At 40.1% G+C, this 20496-nt stretch overlaps 1 protein-coding gene across 7 annotated transcripts in view; it reads right to left on the bottom strand.

The window, feature by feature from the left end:
- triob (trio Rho guanine nucleotide exchange factor b) overlaps positions 1 to 20496 on the bottom strand; it is an 86802-nt gene that overhangs the window by 41044 nt on the left and 25262 nt on the right. For 5 of the 7 annotated variants that reach the window (XR_010914837.1, XM_067510337.1, XM_067510338.1 and 2 more), the window contains 12 exons: positions 13955 to 14029; positions 13019 to 13133; positions 10930 to 11122; positions 9761 to 9865; positions 9070 to 9537; positions 8496 to 8618; positions 4848 to 5039; positions 3916 to 4047; positions 3207 to 3437; positions 2024 to 2146; positions 1662 to 1853; positions 308 to 477 (listed from right to left, as the gene is read on the bottom strand). Coding sequence is in view for 6 of the 7 variants with exons in the window: in XM_067510337.1 (XP_067366438.1) it covers positions 308 to 477; positions 1662 to 1853; positions 2024 to 2146; positions 3207 to 3437; positions 3916 to 4047; positions 4848 to 5039; positions 8496 to 8618; positions 9070 to 9537; positions 9761 to 9865; positions 10930 to 11122; positions 13019 to 13133; positions 13955 to 14029 (2119 nt within the window). In the remaining variant the exon portion in view is untranslated. Of the gene's footprint in view, positions 1 to 307; positions 478 to 1661; positions 1854 to 2023; positions 2147 to 3206; positions 3438 to 3915; positions 4048 to 4847; positions 5040 to 8495; positions 8619 to 9069; positions 9538 to 9760; positions 9866 to 10929; positions 11123 to 11448; positions 11662 to 13018; positions 13134 to 13954; positions 14030 to 20496 lie in introns of those variants that run through there. The other 2 variants (XM_067510336.1, XM_067510335.1) reach the window with 2 other exon arrangements.

Below are 20496 nucleotides of genomic sequence, written 5' to 3'. Positions count from 1 at the left end.
AATTTACCCACCCCTTTTCTTATTTTACTTATCTGTTATGGCAGGAAAAATATCAAATCACTACAGGTGTTTGAATAAGTTCATATTTTCAGTGACAAAGCATTTCATCACTGTTCCCCCTTCTGAATGAAACTTAAAGGCATTTCATGAGTTTGGTGTACAGTAGTGATATATTGCTGTGTGTGTGTTTTTTATATATATATATATATATATATATATATATATATATATATAAATAAATAAATAAATAAATAAAATTAGAATATTCAGGCTTCAGTGTACTGTAGTATGTGCTGTTAATTGTCACCTGAGCTGTTGAATGAGACCCTCCCCCTCCTTGATCACATTGACAGTAGCCTGCAGGGTGGTCTGCTGCTGCTGGCCAAAACGCTTGATCAGGTCTTGCACTGCTTCCACAGACTCTGCATACACATCATCCAGCAGTTCCTTCTGAAGTTCCTCCAACCACGTCCAGAGCTAACAGTGATTGACAGAACATGCAAGCCAATTAAAATGTAGGTCGTATCGCAAACTAAACCGTGATGCTGTTAACAACAGATGGCCTGAAAAGGGTGGGGCAAGTTTACAGAGCACAGGGAAAGAACTGACAAACAAATAGTCAGATAGAAGATGGGAGAAAGAAATTGATGCAGTTTTGCTCAAAGCTGGTGTTTTGTGAATGGTCATCTTGGTAACAGATTAGCCATCTGGGTGAGTTGGCTCAGGGTACAAAAGCCCTGGCACACCATTCAGGCTGCAGGAGGGAGATCCTGGCACCTATGGTGTGTCTAACACCCACACCGCCGACTCAAAAACACATCCACAGTACTTTAGGTATTTTTAAATTATTACTTTAGGTAATATTATCCACTTTGTTTCATATAGAACTGTATCTTACATATTAACTGGCATCAATATAAAAAGACACAAAACATCACACAATAGGAACACGCATACTGTACTCACAATGGCTCACACATACACACAGACAACACACAGTGACATGCACCAGTGTGAGATGACAGATGGGAAAAGGGAGATTAGTCCATATGGGCATTAAAGGCTAGCTTCATTAATAACTCTAAGGTTCGGACTGTCCCTGTGATTATGTAAACAGGATGTAGTGTTAACACATGCAGAGCACAGTGCTCTGTCAAGGTGGGGAGGTTAATTCTGACGCTCAACATGTACAGTAGTGATTTTCACATTTACGACACAGTGTCAGCGGAATTATGGGAATGCGGCAATGATTAGATCTTACACGTTCAGTATATTGTTGACTGTATTTCTACCCTGTCTTGTGTAGTTTCTTCTTTATTTTTTAGCGGAGATTGTAAATGATTGTCATTCACAGTGAAGGATGAGGCAGATTGAGACAGACTGCCTTTGTGTTAACAGAAAAGCACCTAGGAAAACCTAATGACTTTGCCTCAAACATGATCAGGAGCATTTTGAGAAATAATGCACACCGACAGACACAAACCCATGTAAAAACACATATAGTACATCTCTCACTATGAATGATTTAAAAAACCAATTTGTATTTTAGTCATAGTGATATATAACCGCAACATTTTTTTGTGTAAAAACAGAGGACATAATGTGGTTCATGTGGTTAATGGGGTTTCTTAGGGTAGAGGATGAGGTGAGGAAAAACCCACCTCTTTGACATGCGTGTGGAAGGCAACAGACATGTCCAGCAGGACTTTACGCTGTTCGACACGTCGTACAAAGTCCTGGACGCGATCTTCTAGCTGGTGGGCAGCCTGGTAAATTTCCTCTGGGTCACACTCCCCAGTCTGCGCCAGCTGCTCTGCTGCTTCTAGCAACTTGTCAGCATTGGTGTAGGTGTTCTGAAATGTTACATATATTAAAAGGTGAGAGTACAGTAGGTCTTACACAGTCATTTTTAACTACCCTTTCTTCTGGGTCTTACTTTTTCTTAGAGGAAAAAGTAAGATCCAGGATAAGGATTTGTGCTTTTGCTGAAACTTTTTTTTTAATACATTATTTAAACACTCACCTGTGCAACCTCTTCAAAGTCTTCATGTCTCTTTTGCAGAGCCCTGGCTCTGTGTAAAGATTTCCCTACACCAGTGTGTTTACTTAGGAAGGCCTCACCATGGTTTTCTATCCAATCTAGCACCTTGAAAAGGAATCACACAACAGTGTATTCATGTAGATATTGAAATATGCTCAATTACACAGGATAACCGAGAATTTAGATTGCAGTAGACATTTTAAGCAGTAGGGGGGGCAATTGACTGCAATGGATGTGTTGAGATCCATTATAGATTCAGCAGTATATAAATATCACCCCCCCTCTCCCTTACCCCTCTATCTTGCTCACTCACCCCTTTCTCATCCTTTCTTTCTTCATCCTTTATCTCCATCTGCAGTCTTTTTTATTTAAATTCCCCAGTGTGGACAATTAAGTTTTACGTAATAGGAAATCCAAGCAGAGCAAAGTGTCAACATTTCCACTGAGGATGAGATTAGCTATAAATCTTTGTACATAATTACCTTATTATCTATTAAACAGATTGCTATACTCCATCTGTTTCTATGTGGGATTTTAAAAGGATTTTTCGTGTTTTCAAGGTCTCTTAGAGAATATTTGTGAAGGGACAAACACATGATCACGTGCACAATGCCCTCGACGCTTTATGTGACAGTAAATTGCATCACCATGGAAACCACTACCAAGAGGAAGAGTGATGAAAGAGTGGATAGAGGAGGTGAAAGACAGAAGCTAGAATACAGCTAGAGAAGCTTGTGATGCAGCAAGAAAGAGTGAGAAAGAGAAAGAGAGTGAGGGGGGAGACAGCAGAGACAGAGAGAAGAGTTCATGCCCAAAGGGGAGAAATGCAGATACGCTACACACCAGCTCTGTAGTTTTGATCTAAGAGCTCTTCCATACAGACAGCCATGCAGAAAAATGGAGACTTTGAAAACCCAGGGGGAAGTGGAAAAAAGCTAAGGAAAAGCTGCAGATGATTATTTCATATCCTTACTATCAAACTCTCTGCCGTCCTGTATGGATGCGTACTTATGCAATCCAGTATGGGTGTTTATGCTATCCCTCTCCAAACCACCAAATGATTTCTTCATCTTCATAATATTAAAATACAGTATAGTTACACAAAAATGGCAAAACTATCAAATAAACAATATTTGCATTCTCAATGTCTGCATAAATCTCTTACTTGCTGCACATCCTGCTGAAATACACACAGCTGCAGGCGCTGGTGCAGGCGAACCTTCCGATGCTGCCAGATGTTTTCCAGCTGCCTCTGATGATGGAGCACCTCATGGATGATGTCCAGGACATGGTGTACAGCTTTAGAGTAGTTAGCTGATGCCATCAGTGAATCAGCACTTCCTGGGGTCAGAGGTCGCTGCAGTTTGTCCAGTAGTGACTTCCCATCCTGGCTTACCTGTGAAGGTTTGATATGTAGTTCAACAAATAAAAATGTCTGAAGTCTCAGCTACTCATTTTCTCTAAATCTTCACTGATTAGAAATTGTGTTGAAGAGAAGGTACTTATCATGTTAAACAAGTTAAAGGGGTAATAACTTTTGCACCTATAACCACTTTTCTCATTTAGATAAATTTGGAAAACACATTTCAAACAGTACTCAATTCTATGATGCCATGTACCGTTGACAGTGAGAATGCCGCTTTATACTATTTTAGCTATATTGTTATTGACCTAAACACAATCAATAAGTCATTTACTTGCTTTTTTGTCTTCACCAACATCAATTCTCACAGTTGTCTTTATGCAATGTATTTATTGGTTGAGTTTTCATTGTGTGTTTATTTAGTTCACATGATTTGAATAATTGTCTCCTATTTTGTATTCAGTAGTGGGTCATTGGCCTTGTATGCAAGTATGTGTTTGTGTATTCTGACCTCAGAGTATGCGGTGGTTATGTGCTCATATAGTCCTTGATGGTGGTGGATTGTGTCTTCCAGATCCTGGAGCTCAGAGGGCAGCTCTCCTTCCCCACATGCCTTGCACCACGGTTCCACTTTACTCATATACTGTAGTGAGAACACACATCAAAAACAAAGATGCATACATAATAAAACAAAAAAGTAAGCAAATCCTTTGGAACAACTTACTTTTCTGCATAAGTTGGTCATAAAACAGATCTATCTCTTCATCTACTTCATAAGTAAAGGCTCCTTTGGCAGCAACAACCTCAGACAAGCACTTCCGGTGCTTTAGAAATTCTGGACCACGCTCAATGCAATCATGCACCATGATTCAAATATGGTAGATCCTCTTTTAGCCATTAGCTGTTAGTTAGTTTAAATGAAAAACACACAATATGGTGCCTGTAACACTGCTTAGCCCACCTAGACATAGCTCACAAAGAAGTGTGAAAATTAAAGCTTGTTAAGAAAAGGAGCAACATAAACTATATGTGACAACAGCTACTGTAAGTAATACATTTGTAATGCAAACATAAGGAAAACAAAGTAAAAAAGTATTGAACTGGTTCTTTATGTCTATTATAGACAAAGAAACCCAATGCATTTAAAGTATATCTAATTCTAATAGGGTTTGGAAGTATGCAAAACACATGGCAGAGATTCGGATCAGCATCTAGATGTAGTGGCCTGCTCTCTTCTACCTCTCATTTACTCATTCACATAATATTTGATGCAAATGTGAAAGAACTCAGCAATTTGTAAACTGATTTAGATAGTGTGAAGCATTTTAATAGTGTGTCTTCTTCAGCCAAAGTTTACATAATGATTATATGTGGACATATTGTTATGTTTTTGTCTTTTGACATCATTAGAAGTGCAAACCAAGTCTTTGTGCATGTCTGTACCTGGTCTGCTTTCTGATGGAAGCTGGCAGACATCTCCAACAGCGTGCTGCGTTCATCCAGTGCTGCAGCGAAGGCCTTCCACTCCTGCTCCAGCTGGCCTGAGATCTGCTGGATCTGTTGGGAGGCATAGTGGCCTGACTCCAAGAGTCGGTTCCCAACCGACATGATCCGATTGATGTTCACATACACATTCTGTGTTTAAGGAAAGACAAAGAAGCAACACATCAACGGTTAAAACAAAGAGCAAAATACAAAGTAATTGGCTTTAATCTATTCAAATACTAATAAATAAATAAATAGAATTGCTAATTTGGTTAATTCTCCTTAACATTTCCCTAGAAAAACAGACTGACAGACAGGTTGTTAAAAGTCCAGTGGTTTAAACCTAAAGAAAGCTTATGTTAGGCAACACTGACTTACCTTGTTTTTCTGTGTAGGGTTAACATTTTGGCATCCAGCCCAGGTAAATTAAGGGGCTGCCAGGTACTGTGTTGTTGTAGTTTCATTTTGGCTGCCATGATGCATGAAGCTACAGCTATGTCTTCAAACAACCAAGATTGGCTGTAGTTTTGCTATGCAATTAAAGTATGTTTGTTAAATATATTGGCAATAATTACATTTAGGCACACATTTTCATTAGCTACCCATCCCTTCCCACACACACAAACACACACACACACAAACACAATCTTGCGGATGCTGGATAAAAATCATTTACTCAGAAGGCATACCACTATGGGAATAATGAAAAGAAACCCATTTGCCTTTTAACCTTCCAGTCTCCAACCTGTTTTGTGTCGATAGGCATGGATCAGCAAATGCTAATTAACAACTGCGTTAAAACCCTGTTATTATTCTATTCAATTACTGCTCCTGGTGCCTATTATGGCCTTTAGTTTGCTTGTTTTACTCACAACGGGCAGAAAAGATGAACCAAACACCAGCTACTCCCCTCAAATTGATGCTTGGAAAGAATGATTCTGCTAACAAGAAGCTGCAGACTCCAGATTGTTAAGTTCAATTTAACCTTTGAGACTTTGAAAGGATTTCTATGTGTTTCTCAAACAATGAAAAACTGAAGGACGGGATGGGGAATTAAAGGAGAACAGAGTTACACAGTCACAACCACTAACCCTAAAGGCCTTTGTGCCATCTGGAAAACATTATGAATTAGATTAAATAACAGAAGCTGCTCAAACACACTGGGAGGTAAAGCCTTAATCTAAAACTGGTGGATAGAAATGGGGATGGGACAGATAGATTGTTGGTATTGCTGAATTAAACCCGAGGGCATAGGGGAAGAGAAACAGAAAAGAAGAAAGAAAGAGAAAGCTGAGAGCAAAGAGGAAAAGGAGGACAACATTCTTTTCCACATATCAATTAAAAGGACAGCGACAATTATTAATTTAACACTGTTTACAGAACAAGTAGGTTCCTCTTCATCAGCTAAGTAGTTGATCATCACGCTGTAAAATCTACGTTTGACCAAAAATGCCTCTATAAACTTCACCCTTGCTACATATGTGAATTGATCCGATGTGACACCGCAAGGGACAGTAAGTTAATAGGGAGTGGGTGAGTTAGGGAGTAAGTTCACCCCAGACTCCATAACATCCACAAAAAACAGTCACTGGTAGCAGACTGTTTGCTTGCTTGCTTCATAAGACAGAAGGCGAAATAACGCAACATTTATTTCACTTTACATTTACTTTGCATGTTTTTAGAGGAGTTTGTTGTTATTTTGGGATTTAGATTACAAGGCTAAATGCAGAAAACTAACTAAGCCCATTGCTACTGATGCATTAATTGGACTTAATCCTATCAACAATTTTTATGAAAACTGGAAGTTCAAATACCCATTACTAATAAGCTGCCAGTGTTTTCCACTTATCCTCTACTCAAGATTTTGGGGCAAAAAAATTAGCATATGTGTAACTTGTAAAACCTATACTGTGTAGATAGATAAGATTTTTTGATGTTGAGCATTTTTGTTCATTCTGTTAGTCACCAACAGAATCACACTTATTTGTATTTGTACTATATAGTACAAATACATGCCGAAGTGTGATTCTTTTAGTGATAGTGTATGTGTGTGTACAAATACATGCCAACAATGGTGTTAGCAAAGTTAAGATTCCCAAAATGAATTTGTAAAGTGCCTCCCATACAGAGCAGTCTCCATTAGCATTTGTTTTTAACCTTAGCCTAAAACTGATTATAGCCAAATGAACTCCTGAGCTTAGCAACATTCACTAATACAGTACAACAAAAGCATGTTGATGCAGTGACAAATTATTTGAGACCATTGGTATTCGTGGTTTACCAGTGGAATTGTGTAATTGTGTAATTGTGTTATTTCACCTTGTATTTTACTCCTATACAAGTTCAAAGTTATTGGAAACACACAGTAGAACAAGAGGATGCAGGCAGTATCTCTACATGAACACACCTAAACACAATAACACTATGAATTTCCATTCAGCCATGCAAGAAACAGGAAAAGGAAATGTTGCTTCCTGTGGAAGAATGGATGGATGGGGTGTTGGTCACTCTGAGTGTACACTGTGTGTGTATGTATACTGTGAAATATGTGTGAGTTTATGCTGCAGTTCCATTTGGTTTTGGGTGGTCACTGAAACTGCCAGTGGGCCCTCATGTTGACACTGCTCACTGCAAATGACTTTTAACAACAGTGAGACTGTGGGTGGGAAGATTTAGGCCATGAGTCCTGCTATCCCTTGATGACTCCTTTGTCACACTTACAATAGTTATGGTGAAAAATCAGTGGTTTAATATCTTTGCTTGTTAAGGTTGTGAGGTTTTCTGTCTAAATAAGAGGCATTGGGCATGTTAAGTCTTTTGTTTTGAATCCAATTTAAATCCAAAACAATAAGCAGTTTTAGGCTTAATTTAACATCTTAATTATGTTGTGAAGAAAGGCACCAGATTTGACGATGAGGTAGTAAATATCATCGCCGTTACAATGGTTGGATGGTAGAGAAAGCCCACAGGGTCACTGAGGCTAAGCAATAAAAATGGAACAAAAATGACAAGGTACGAGAGTAAGGGAAAAGTACAGTACAAAACAAGTACAAAACAAAAGAGTATGGAAGGGCCAAGAACAGATGTAATTTCATTATAGTGACCACCAGCATGAGGGATTAAATGTTTCGATGAGAAAAGGCAGAGCAGGCACTGTACCGCTGCAGAGTCGATATGGTATAATGTCCTCAGTTACACTTATTAGCCAGCAACAGAGCTCCACAGACTAAAGTAAGGTATGGGAGGGGTATGTGGTGATGCAGCAGAGGGCAGCAAACAGCTATGTAAGGGCTAACAGAGGCAATATGGGTCAATTATCGGAAGAGCATTGTGACAACATATGACAGAGTGGGGCACAGTGGAAAACAACTGAATAATAAAAGAGAGACAGTGGTAGGACATAAAATACGAGTTTACAGGAAGCCAAAGTCCAAAGGGAATGAAGGAATGGTTTGAGATGAGGGGGTGAAAACAAGAAGGGGGATGTTTGTGTTCGTGTTTGTGTGTTTTGACTGTAGCCTGTAACTGTGAATGGCAGTAATATTGATAGATTGCGAGTGTGTTTCTGGGCGTGTGTGTGCAGTATAGAGAAAGACAGCGTCTTACCATGCAATTCATAGCAAAGTGGTTGTGCTGGGTCTGCAGCTCGACAGCATGCTGGTGGTTCCCTCCAATCTCTGTGTAACTGGTGAGGAAAAGCCCCTTGTTGTGCATGATCCAGTCGAACATCTACACATGAAGAGGGCAAGAAAGTATCACACACAAAAGGGGTGTTTTCATCCGTGAGTATAAGAGGGGGCCTGTTGTTTGTCATTAACTAAAACGTGTGTGTGTGTGTGTGTGTGTGTGTGTGTGTGTGTGTGTGTGTATGCTTGTGTAGTGTAGTGTCTACTAAACGGTTCGGTGTTTCATGGTGTGGTTCATGCTACGTTTTCCTTACAACATACATTTCCTTTTTTCTATGTACACAAACACACAGTCCGAATAACATTTGTCTCAGATATTAAATGAAAATACGTGTGTAATGGTTTAATTTCATTCAACACTTCAATTTATATTATTAGGACTTTTTTACATAGCACTCTATTAACATTGGTCAGTAGTTTTAGTCCACTAAACATCTCAACCAGCAAGCTTGCGAACCATGTTGAAAATGTATAGAGCAGAATAACGGTCTCACCTTCTCAGCATCCTGTTCAAACAGTCGTAGCTGGAAACACTGGTCCAGCTTCAGCTTCCTCATGTGCCACAGCTGCTGCAGATTTTGCCGTGTCCCATGCAGCTTATCCAACAAACCCGTCACTTTAGCCATAAGGTTGTGTGCGTCGGCATGCATGTGGAAACCATGATGGTCACTGGAATCTCCACTAGCCCCGCCAGCACGGTTACCATAACCACTTTCACCACTACTCCCACCTCCTGCAATTTGTGACTGTAGCCTTTGGAGCAGCCTTCGTCCCTGTGCGTCCAGCTCCTCTACCGATGCCTTAGTGGCCCTTTTCTTCAATGCGGCATGTTCTTCCATAAGACGCCGAGCCCCCTCAAGATCCCGTGGGAGATCACGCTGAGACAAGGTTTCTTGAAGCTCCTCCAGGCGTCCCAGAGATCGCGCCGCATCACTGGCAAAGGTTTCATATGCAAGCCGCACCTGAAGTGGAGATTAAAAGATTCCTACATTTTGAAACCTGGAAATACTACAAAATGTATTATGTGTTAGTGAAAGACAAGGCGTCGATAAAGTCCTATTCTGCTGTTTTTTTAATTGCACAAAAAAGCCTTCAGTCAAACACTGTTGTCTTCTGCGTAGGTTAAGGAACAGAAAAGCATAGGGAATAGAAAACAAAAAGATCACAGAGAGAAAATAACCAAACCTCAATCCATTCATCATGATTGTACTCTAAGCTGCCCTCAAAGTCCGCAGTCAGCTGGGATGGGTCCACAATCTTGGATAAACCTTCTAAGGAGACCATCACCGTCTGGCGTGCATAGTTATGTATGGAATAGACAAAAGGTGGATGTAAAAGAGAGGGAGACAGAGAACAACACAATTCACATAGTCACAATTTACATATCATCATATTGTATAACGTGAAAATATTTTGCATTATTAAGCCCAGATTATGAAAACAATGTGCAGAATCAGTGGTTCCCCATTTCTGGTGTTAATGTTGGTAGAGTTACGTAAAAAAAAAACATTCCAGACATTTAACGCAGCACTTATGTTTTCATCAATAAGATGGAAATACACAGACTTAAGCCCTAAGTAAGGACAAACAGAAACTGCACAGTGATAATTAGTTTCACAAGAAAAATGGAAAACAAACTGGAACTTGGGTACTAGCTTTGATAACTAGAGCATTTGTTAGCTTCTCTTAAACTTCACATAGGCAACAGCACTGCAGGTTGAGATGTGAGCCTACACACATGCCACGAGCAGGCAGCTGCACATTGAAACCATCATCGTGTGCAGCTGGATGATGAGAAGCCATATGTATAGCTATTCGATAACGAGGGGAGGATCTTGATCACTTCCACTTCATCAAGAACTTTGCAACCAGCTGGAGTGACTCAAACCAGGGATGTCATCATAGTCCTCACATCACACTCACACACAGTAAAGTTTGATGTTCTAAAAATACAAAAGTGACCTGTCCAAAACCAATTCACTACTGTTAGGATGAAATGCTTCACCGTGTCCTATATATCCTGTTTCCATAGTAACTGGGTCAGGACTAAATATACCAGCACCACATGCCCACACGGGACATAACAGGGCCACTGTCACCAAGCGCCAATCCAATTAGAGCTGATAAATTAAGACCGAGGGCTATGTTATACTAACTAGAGCTCTAATAGCTACAACTGTTCATCTTAAATCACACTGATGTAATGAGCACTAACATCATCCTTCCATCATTTGGGGAAAATAACTAATTATAAACATTTTACATACACTTCAAAGAGCTTAAAATACTATTGGCTCATGTGCATCTACAACAATGAAACCCTAGACATAAATGTTAAAAAGAGGTGCACTCACCTCAAATTCAAACTTGGAGCTGCCGAAGTTGGTCCTCTGCTTTTGCCAGAAGTTGTCTGGCTTGATAATGAGAGCAACGTGGATACAAGAAGGAAAAGATTCCTGAAGGATCTTCAGCAGAGGCTTGATGCTGTCCCACTTAGAACCACGCATGTCCACAATAACCGTGAAGCCATGTCTGGCCACCTCCTCACTGCAGAAACATAAATAAAGAGGTCAGGTACCAGGATTAGGACTAAACACAGGAGGTATGTTACTTTGAAATAATTTTATGACGCCACCATGAAACCATTAGCTGCAGTATAAACAAGTACAAACTAAAGGAGAAAATCATTTAAATGTGACTAATCTGAGACCGAACAAAACCCAAATATGCTAAAAGAAATCACATCATTTTGACTGCCTTTGTAGTAGAAATACAGGAACAGAAAAGACTCATTACAAAAGATTCCTTTTTTAAAAGAGACTGTTATAACTGTGAAGATGCCAAAAGGAAAGAGATTTAAGTCAAAGATTTACCGCAAATCTCCGGAGCATCTGGGGAGGGAAAAAATTAAGACATTCAAGCACTCAAATTTCCATTGCTGCTTACCAGGAGCCCCGCTGCTGTATAAGCCCATAAAAGGTTGTTTCTCACTGTTAAAGACTTTAATCTCAATGTGTAGCTACGAGACAGACAGAGACGCAGGCCGTCCTGCTCTAACTCACTCTGACCTCACTCTCTGAAAACACATCGGCAGCCAAACGGATGGAGAAACACAGAGTGGAGAGGATGGAGAGAGAGGGAGAGGGTGGGAGAGAGAGAGAGAGCCAGAGAGAGGGAGCGAGCGGGGGCTGCAGATGTAAAATAAAAAAGGTAAGAGACAGAAATATTTGGACAGGGGAAAGAGAAACCAAGCCAAAGGGAAGATGGAGACTTTCTTTTAAGTAAGTGATACTTGGCTGCTTCTCAGCATCAAATTAGATCGCTGGTCACCTCTGAAAGATCTTTTATCCCCTTGTATTACCACAGCTCTTAAAGAGTTGGAGGCCTTTGTACATAACCAGTATATCTGTATTGATAGCATTTATTGCCATATAAAACCATTTTCCAAAATGTTACTTTCAAATATGTTTAATCACACTGTTATGAGACCATCTGCATTCAAAATGTTCAGGGAGTATTTCTAATTTGGTCTCAGACACACCTGAGCTCCCTAGAGGAAAGAATGGCGAAACCTGGACCCAATTTTTTGAACTAACTGACCTGGAACACCTCTTGCCTCAAGAGAAATCTTCAAACTTTACTGTGAAAAAGACTTTAAAGCACTCGAGCTGTAAAGCACAAAAAAATGCAGCACAGAGATCAGAAGCAGTCGATCAGACAAGTGGAAGCTTTCCTCCAAGCAAATCACTACCGACTCCACACTGAAACACCTGGAGCTAAGCGTTCAACGTGACGGAAAGGCGCTTCTAGATTTAAACACAAGCGTGAGCTAAAACTCTGCAACAACATCCTGTGGCTACATGTTTCCTGCATAGTCTCCAGGCCATATGACAACACAGCTAACAGAGAAACAGGAAACAAAAGCCAATGGAAGCAGCATCAACAGGAAAAAAAAAAAAAAGAAGTTGGTGATCTACATGAAAACAAGTACGACCTGACCTACTCTAAACAGAGATTATCAATAGCAGAATGAGAGAGAGGAAGGTAAGTAAACAGGAATAAATGGTAGCTTAAACCAAAGAGTGGTCAGTGTTTCTATAGAGGTAAGAGAAGATGAGAGGGCAATAAAGAAGAAGGGGGCTCAATTCTCAAAGAGAACCAAAAATAAAACTATCCCAGCTCTTTGCAGCCTCAGGTTATACTTCAGCATTTTAAATCCAAGCAAGGTGGGAAAATCTGACACAAAGAGAGAGATGAGAGGAGTGTGAGCGTGTCTGCATAAAAAGCCAGGAGGAGGAGTCTGTTTCGAATTAACCTAGGATCAGGAACAGGGTCCGTAAGTCGATGCATGTGTATGTGATTGTGTGTCTATGCCCACAGTTTAAAATGTACGAATCCTGCACTGTAACTTTGTGTGCATGTAGTTGTGAGTCCATTTCCTACCTGGGGATTGTAGCCAGGTAGGCTATGAGCCTGCGCAGGTCTTCGGGTTGTATTCTGTCATGGTTGCTTCTTGCTGGAAAGGTGAGAACGGGACCTCCGCGTCTGTCTCTGCCACCTTTGGGTGAAAATCAGTCCTGCTTAAGTAACAGCTAAATGCCATACAATATTTTACTTTTAGCAGCTCAGTCTGATGGTACTTAGTTCAAGCACAAATAACCCATAATTGTTCTCTGAGAGGACAGCAGCTAAATTGTATGTGTGCCATGCGTGAATATGTCTGCAGTTAGTCATGACTTTACTGAGTCAAATTGAAGAGCCAGGGGTCAAATTAGTCTCACGCTGACACGAATGGTAATAGCCCATCAGTCAGACTGTAATAAACAACACTCACGATAAATGAACAGGGAAAAACACTCTCCTCGAACTCAATTACAATTATACCAGTGCCCGTGCAGTTAACACTAATGAGATAAAGGTCAGGTCAGAACAACGTTGAGTCAGAGACTGTACAGAGAAATAAGTGAGTGCGCATAAATAACCTAACAAGTAGCAATTACAAAAAGAGGAAACTGGATTATTCAACACAGAAATACCCAAGCTGCCATGTTGTGGCATTTAAAAAGACATACAAAAAACTGGAGGTTCCTAATTAACAATTAAAGATGTTATTTGTGGCAGAGAAAAAAAAACAGATTTGCTCAACAGGCATATTGTGCTCTATGCCACTGCTGTCTGAATGATATTGATGACTTTGCCTCGCTTCAAGCCACTGTCTCCTCTGATAAATCTCTCTTGCAGCACGCAAACACAATATTAAATGAATCACACAAAGCCTACTTCCCTGCAAGGTCTTTACAACAGTATGAAGATATCAAAGCTGTATGACATACACTCCACTTTAGCATATCAAACTCTCAATAACTTTATATAACTGACCTGAGAGAAAGGCGACCTTTTCCTTGAGGATGGGAAGCACATCAATGGCCTTCATGTCCTCATTGCGATGAAACCCTAAAACACAGAAAAAAAAAGGTCAACAAAGCCAGACCCTAACAAGAAAAAAAGTTTAAAAACACAAAAACCAACAGCTCATGAGTAAAGCATCATTTACACCAATCTTATTCTCCGTTTTTACTTTCACACCTATGTATCTGGCCCACAGGATGTTTTTTACTCTATTTATAGTGTGTGCTGAGCTGATCAGTGTTAGCTGAGTCAAACTGACCAGACGTATTTCATGTTTCCATCTAGACGACCTTAATTAAGCCCATCAAATACAGTCTTTCGATGCAGTGGGAGAAAAGGGAAGCCACTTTTTTTGACATACTGTTCGAAGAGCACCATGGATCTCCATTGCTTTTCTGTTGAACAGCATTTAGCTGAAATGCCATTTATAGTAAAAAGTCAATATTCAGATAGTCTGTTGACATCAGTGGATGAAAATAGAAAGCACATGAGCTGTAAGACCAGCTTTGTTTACATCTGAAAACATGAACAACTATGGCAATATAAGCAATTTCCTTGTCATTAATTTAGCAGTACTTAGACTGTCAGCTCAATAAAGTAATTAATTTTTGGTTAGTACTGTTGCAGCACTAAACATCCAGCATAGCCTGGGATCCTGGTAGGCTTTGGGTTTCCCACCATGGTCTCGTCTGCTCTGCTATGTCCCTCGCCTTCTAAACAGATGGTTCACTGGTTAATTGTCTTCATGACTGAGCAGTCAGCAATGTGGATTGATTGAAACTGATTTGTTGGTCCACAGAGCAGCATAAGATTAGTTACAAAGAGGAATATCATTTCATATTTTCTTCAATCAATCATTCGAAAGAATTTCATTGTCGGAGAGAAGATGCAGCTGGCCGGGTATCCCAACCAGGAACCTACTAGCTGTGTGGCAGGAGCACTAACCACTTCACCACTGTGCTGATGGGAAGCACAAAAATGTCTGAAATATATGATAAGAGATGGAGGGAGTGTCTCTTTAATGTTCATTAAATATTTTTCATCTAACTTGACTTATTAAGCTGAAATGAAATTCATCAGCTACTAAAGGTAGTAAGCTTGAAGCAAATCAGGGAAGAGAAGAAATAGGAAGCATATGGAGTTTTGTGAACTCAAATTAAATGTGAATAATCATAATTCATTACTTCCTGGGGCAGAGTACTACTGATATATGTATATGATGAGAATAAAGAGAGATGAGAATACGATCAGTGCAAAAATAGAAATATTCTGAAGCTGTGTCTTGGTGAACAGGGGTCATTAAAAAAGAGAGGCAAATACTGTAGAGGCATTACCTTCACACAAACACTGTGCTGCTTTGACAGTTACAAAATATGCATTTAATAACATTTAATCACAGTGACTATGCATGGAATTGTGCTAATTAGGTAGTGGCTAGACTGCTGAGTGTTGAATCATGCACTCACACATATACACAAACCGAATGGCCTTAAATAAAAATCTGTCAGATTTCTAAATTCATTTTACACTTCAGCAAAACGCATCGCCGCCAACAGAAGCAAGCGATTACTCAGAGATGAGCATTTGTTCTAGAAATGGTAATATTTTTCAGCACACTGCTTCATGCAAGCAGGGAGTGCAATAGTAAAACAGAGACATTTTTTAAAACTGGCGTCCATGTCTTCAACATTGTAAATAGGTTACGGTCAGAAGACTTACAGAAAGGAGGAGGTGCAAAAAGGGCAAAATGCAAATTGAAGACATAAAGATAAATGAGAGAATAGACAGATGAACAGATGGATCAAAGGCAGATCGAGATGGAACGAGACAGTCTTACAAAAGGATGTGGTATGAAATGACAGGAACAGAGAAGCAAGTGCAAGAGCATAAAGTAGAACATGGGGACAGACAGAACTGCAGCGTACAGTAAGACAGATAATATTACCCAGAGAGGAAACTGCAGAAAGACAGCTAAGAAACTCCTATGGGTTTTAATGGCCCCTTTAATATCGATTACGGCAGCACATTAGTGGCTGGACTGGACAGGACCTGACTCACGGATAATGTCACAACCAGCTGAGAGGAGGCTGGACTGCGATAGCAATAACGGTTTCATTCTCTGTCCAAGGCTGGTGAGAGCAAAGTGAAAGAAGCAATCCGTCTCCTCTATGATCTCCCTCATAACCCGCTGGACATATTTCTTATCCGCTGTTCACTCAGAGATCATGGTAAGAAGGCTCAGCGTGGCAAAAGTTGGAAAGATGCAGAAAACAATTTCAATGTGTGAGTGTTTGTACTGTTTGTGTGCAACAACCCTACATGGTGCAAGCAGAAAGAAACAAGACTCCTTTAGCATTTGGTATGATAAAGCATGTGTGTGTGTGTGTGTGTGTGTGTGTGTGTGTGTGTGTGTGTGTGTGTTTCCTGTAAAGTGTGCCCAAGCACATTCCTCAGTGTGGTTTATGTAAGATAGTGGCACAAAGCCAACACTGACCTATGCTGCTGCAACCATGCTAAAACTTCAATGTGCAATGCTCTAATATGGATTTTGGACATCAATTCCGTGAAAATATTGGACATCTGTACAATATAAACTGTTTCTGGTCAAGAATAAGTTACTTCGACTGTGAAAAGACACATAAGTAGACACAAGAACACTCATAAAAAACCCTAATTTATGTCATGTTTATATGCAGCAAGAACCCATACAATATCCCACACGAAAAAATGTATTGCCTCACACTGTGATTCATGAAACCCCATTATCACTTCTTGATATCCACACACCAGAACACATGACAATCTCCTCTCTTCACTACACACAACCCTCATTTACAAGTCTGCCGAGCATGAAATAAAGCTTTTCAATCACATGCTGCTTGTTCAAAACACATTTATAATGAGAGCAATCCATTTCCCTGGCAGCCTGCACTGCGGGCCCTGTAAAATGAGGTGAAATGCATATTGTTCATCGTATAAAACGGTGCTTTTATAGAGCGCTTTTGTAAAAAAAAATAATAATAATTTTTAATGTGGCATTCAAAACTGGAGAGTAAAAAGGTTAAAATTCTCCCCTCCGTTTTGCTCACTGTGACACATATGGTATATGCATATCTACATAGTAGAAGAAAAATACAAGGTGAGGTGACTGTGAGATAAGATGATGAACTGCCCATGTGACAAGTACTGGATCATACACACATACCCAGCGCAGGGGTGGTTGCCAGATTATTATTTAACACACGTGCACTAAAGTAAAAATACAGAAACCCTTCATCACACCATGTCTCCTTGAGAAATTCTGTGCATATATTTATCAAAATGACAGCGTCTAATATGAGTATTTTTGTTCTTCAGCGGGTTTGACGATGCAGGATATACAATAACACTCTTTAGTTTAGTTGGTAACTTAAAAACATTCGCACTCATTGTAATTGTTTGTGGAATGGCCTGAGAATAACTCAAGAAATGTATCACCTCGTGTAATAATAATAATAATTCACTCTCAGACATTAAACTGTATGAGTTTCTATAATTACATATCTGCATGCAATTACAGTTCCAGTTTGCCCAATTTTGCACCAAAATGAAATGTTTGTCATATTGTGTGTTCTTATGCAGCTCAGAGGTCAGCCAGCCCTTCTGGTTTAGCAGTGATACTCTAGTAAAACGCACAGCCACAAAATAGAGAGGTAAAGACACAAAATTATAGTTTACAGTGTGAAGACACAGATGCCTGAATGCATCCTCAGTTTGAAAAAGAATTTCTGAGTCTACATTTTTGCAAAGCTTAATTCCAAAGTAGCGAGTACACCGCGCTTCTCTCAGGAGGTTCTAAGTGAATCTAGAAAGCAAACTGAGAAAGAACAAGAGGCATTGCTCTGCTGCTCAGCCATTCGTCTGGTCTTTATAACTCCAATGCAAAAGATTTTGCTCTAAATCCTTATATTCACAATGCTACGCAGCTGAGGCACTACAACAGGACACTGCACAGAAAGTGTGCCAATCAATTTCCTGTTGTCCTGCAAACTGCTGGCTGGAAGCACTCACATGCTGATCTGAATGCACTGCTACAGAACAGATGGGGTCGTACTTTAAAACAAAGAGTCACACCGCAGACTGAACACATCCTACATCTTTTAAAATCCAAACAGGGTTGCAGACTTGTTTTGAGAAGGCTTTTAATAGGATCAAATGGGGAATAAATATGCTAAGTTTAGATCACAACGGAAACAAATTAGAAGCCCCTGACCAAAATCCTAACATGAACCACTTTCTTCACCCACATGCATCATAACCCAAATGAACACAGCTGCGTATTTGTTTCATCTTTCAACAGCACGTCGGAACAGTCGGCCTCAGTGCACGGGGGCCAATCCCTTTGGTTCCAGGCCTTTAGACCACAGGCTAGACTGTACATGGTGCATCTGCACAGTCTGGCACGCCACACGATGCCAATCCTCTGGTTCATAGCCTTGTAACCTCAACTCAGAGCAATTACAAGCTAGCCTGTGTGTGTACTACAGCAGCACAGACCAACCATGCTACATAACACTGCAGAGAGACAACAGTACAATTCCCTTGGCTCAGCACGAACCTGACAACACGTGATTCAGCCCCCATCAGGAAAACGACAGAGATCCAGAGATTTAGAGCAGCAGTAACCATTCAATACATTTATGCCAATAATTTATCTCCAAGCACTGACTATATAGCAATATTTCATAGTACAAATGCAACAAATGCATTCCCAGTATTCATTAGTAATCACTGCAGTATAAATGAAGAGGTTTTAGAATTTAGTATCTGCTATATAAAATGATTTACAGCTCTTATGACAGTGATGGATTTCAGATCGACTCCTTCAAATTGTAGTTCTTGGTTAGAGCCCAGTATGTTCACCCAAACTCATAGTAAGAGTGTGGGTGAAAATAGAGAGCTGGAAAGCATTTGTCAGCCTGCGCAGCCTAGTTTGGCTCAGCTTGGCCTAACTTGGACGGGTTTAGATTGTAGGGAGTTTTCAGGAACAGTGCAGAAACAGAGGAAGTGTGGGAGTGGATTCATTTAGCCATTACTGGGCTAGAATTGGAAGTCTTGTTGTATATGGGAGTCTGTCCCTAAATCCTTCTTGTGTCCGTTTAGGTGCATTTGAGTGTGCACTGCATATATTTGCAAACATATAATTGTAACTGTGTACGTCTGCGAATTAGCTTGTGTGTATGTGTGTCTGTGCCTGTGGTTCAGTGTGCTGCAGTGTGAATGACACTCTTTGCAGAGCTCTAAGAATAGTGCTCCCGTGGAGAGAGGGGGTGTACCATTTTATCCACTTTTTAGGTAAAACTTAACAGAACCCAGGCAGAAAGCAGGGCACAGGCCACAGTCAATCATCGAGGGAATTCACTTCAGCACAACACTAAATAAATAACTCACTCTGAGAAAAGTAACATCGGTGTCAACACAGAAACATCCAGACTTCTGTGTTTTCGAGGTAGTGTTGTGGTTGTGTCTTCACCTTCAGTGTTTGACAAAGGTGGTAAGACACAGTTAGCTTTAAGGAACAAAAAAATGTGTGGTCTAAACATTCCACCTAAGTTTGCTATTAGTTTTCAGTTACTTCTAAAAGATCTACTTTTATTATGCAGCTACTATATGAAGATGCTATGGTTTCTGTTATTTCTGCTTAACCTCTTGTGTGAAGGAATACCAGGCTGCCATTGCTCTACATGCTGTTGAGCCTTGAACAGCCTTGATGGCCTGTTACAAGGTGGTTTGTCACATCCCCTGTGTGACAACCTCTACTAGAATAACAGCAAGGAGGTGTTGCAGGGTGAAACTGGGTGATAAGATCTGAGAACTCCATTTCTGTCTTCTTCTGTCTTTCTCACCGTCCTTTTCATTCATTTATTTTCTTCAGTTTAACACAAACACACACGCGCAGTTTTTCCACTGCTCCCCCAGTTCTGTGACCTTCATCCTCAGCTGGCAAGGGGCCTGGGGACTGTGGTGAGCTCAACTTTCATCAGGTTTCTCTTATTGTTATTACAGTGTGGCTTACAGCAAAAATAACACTTTGCTCCTACCACAGCCCCTCGACCTGGATATAACCCCTAAGCACAGCAAAAAGAAACATGAATAAGTCATAACAAATGGGAAGGGTAGGAAACAAAAACTAACCTCATGGTGCTGCCCTGCTACTGTGCTAAAATGTTCAGTTTGTATCTGAAATGTGACGCCCTCAGATCAAAACAATGGACTTGTTTTTAAATCTGTGATAATGATTACAAGAAAATAATATATCTATAATTAAGTCAGTCAAATGTATAAACTGTCTGAAAATAGTGAAACGGTGGTGGCACTGTGTTACAGCATTGCTCATTGAACTCTGCAATTTTTACTTTCATTATTGTTACCCCTTTACTCTAAATATCCTTATGCTTTCAGTAAAACTAATAGCTTAAATGAAAGCATTGGCCAATTTTTGGCACATATAGATAAGTCATAATAAAAGCAAA

This window comes from Channa argus, chromosome 7 (assembly GCF_033026475.1).
Source record: "Channa argus isolate prfri chromosome 7, Channa argus male v1.0, whole genome shotgun sequence".
NCBI lineage: Eukaryota > Metazoa > Chordata > Actinopteri > Anabantiformes > Channidae > Channa > Channa argus.
This window is presented reverse-complemented; position numbering and strand designations above follow the sequence as displayed.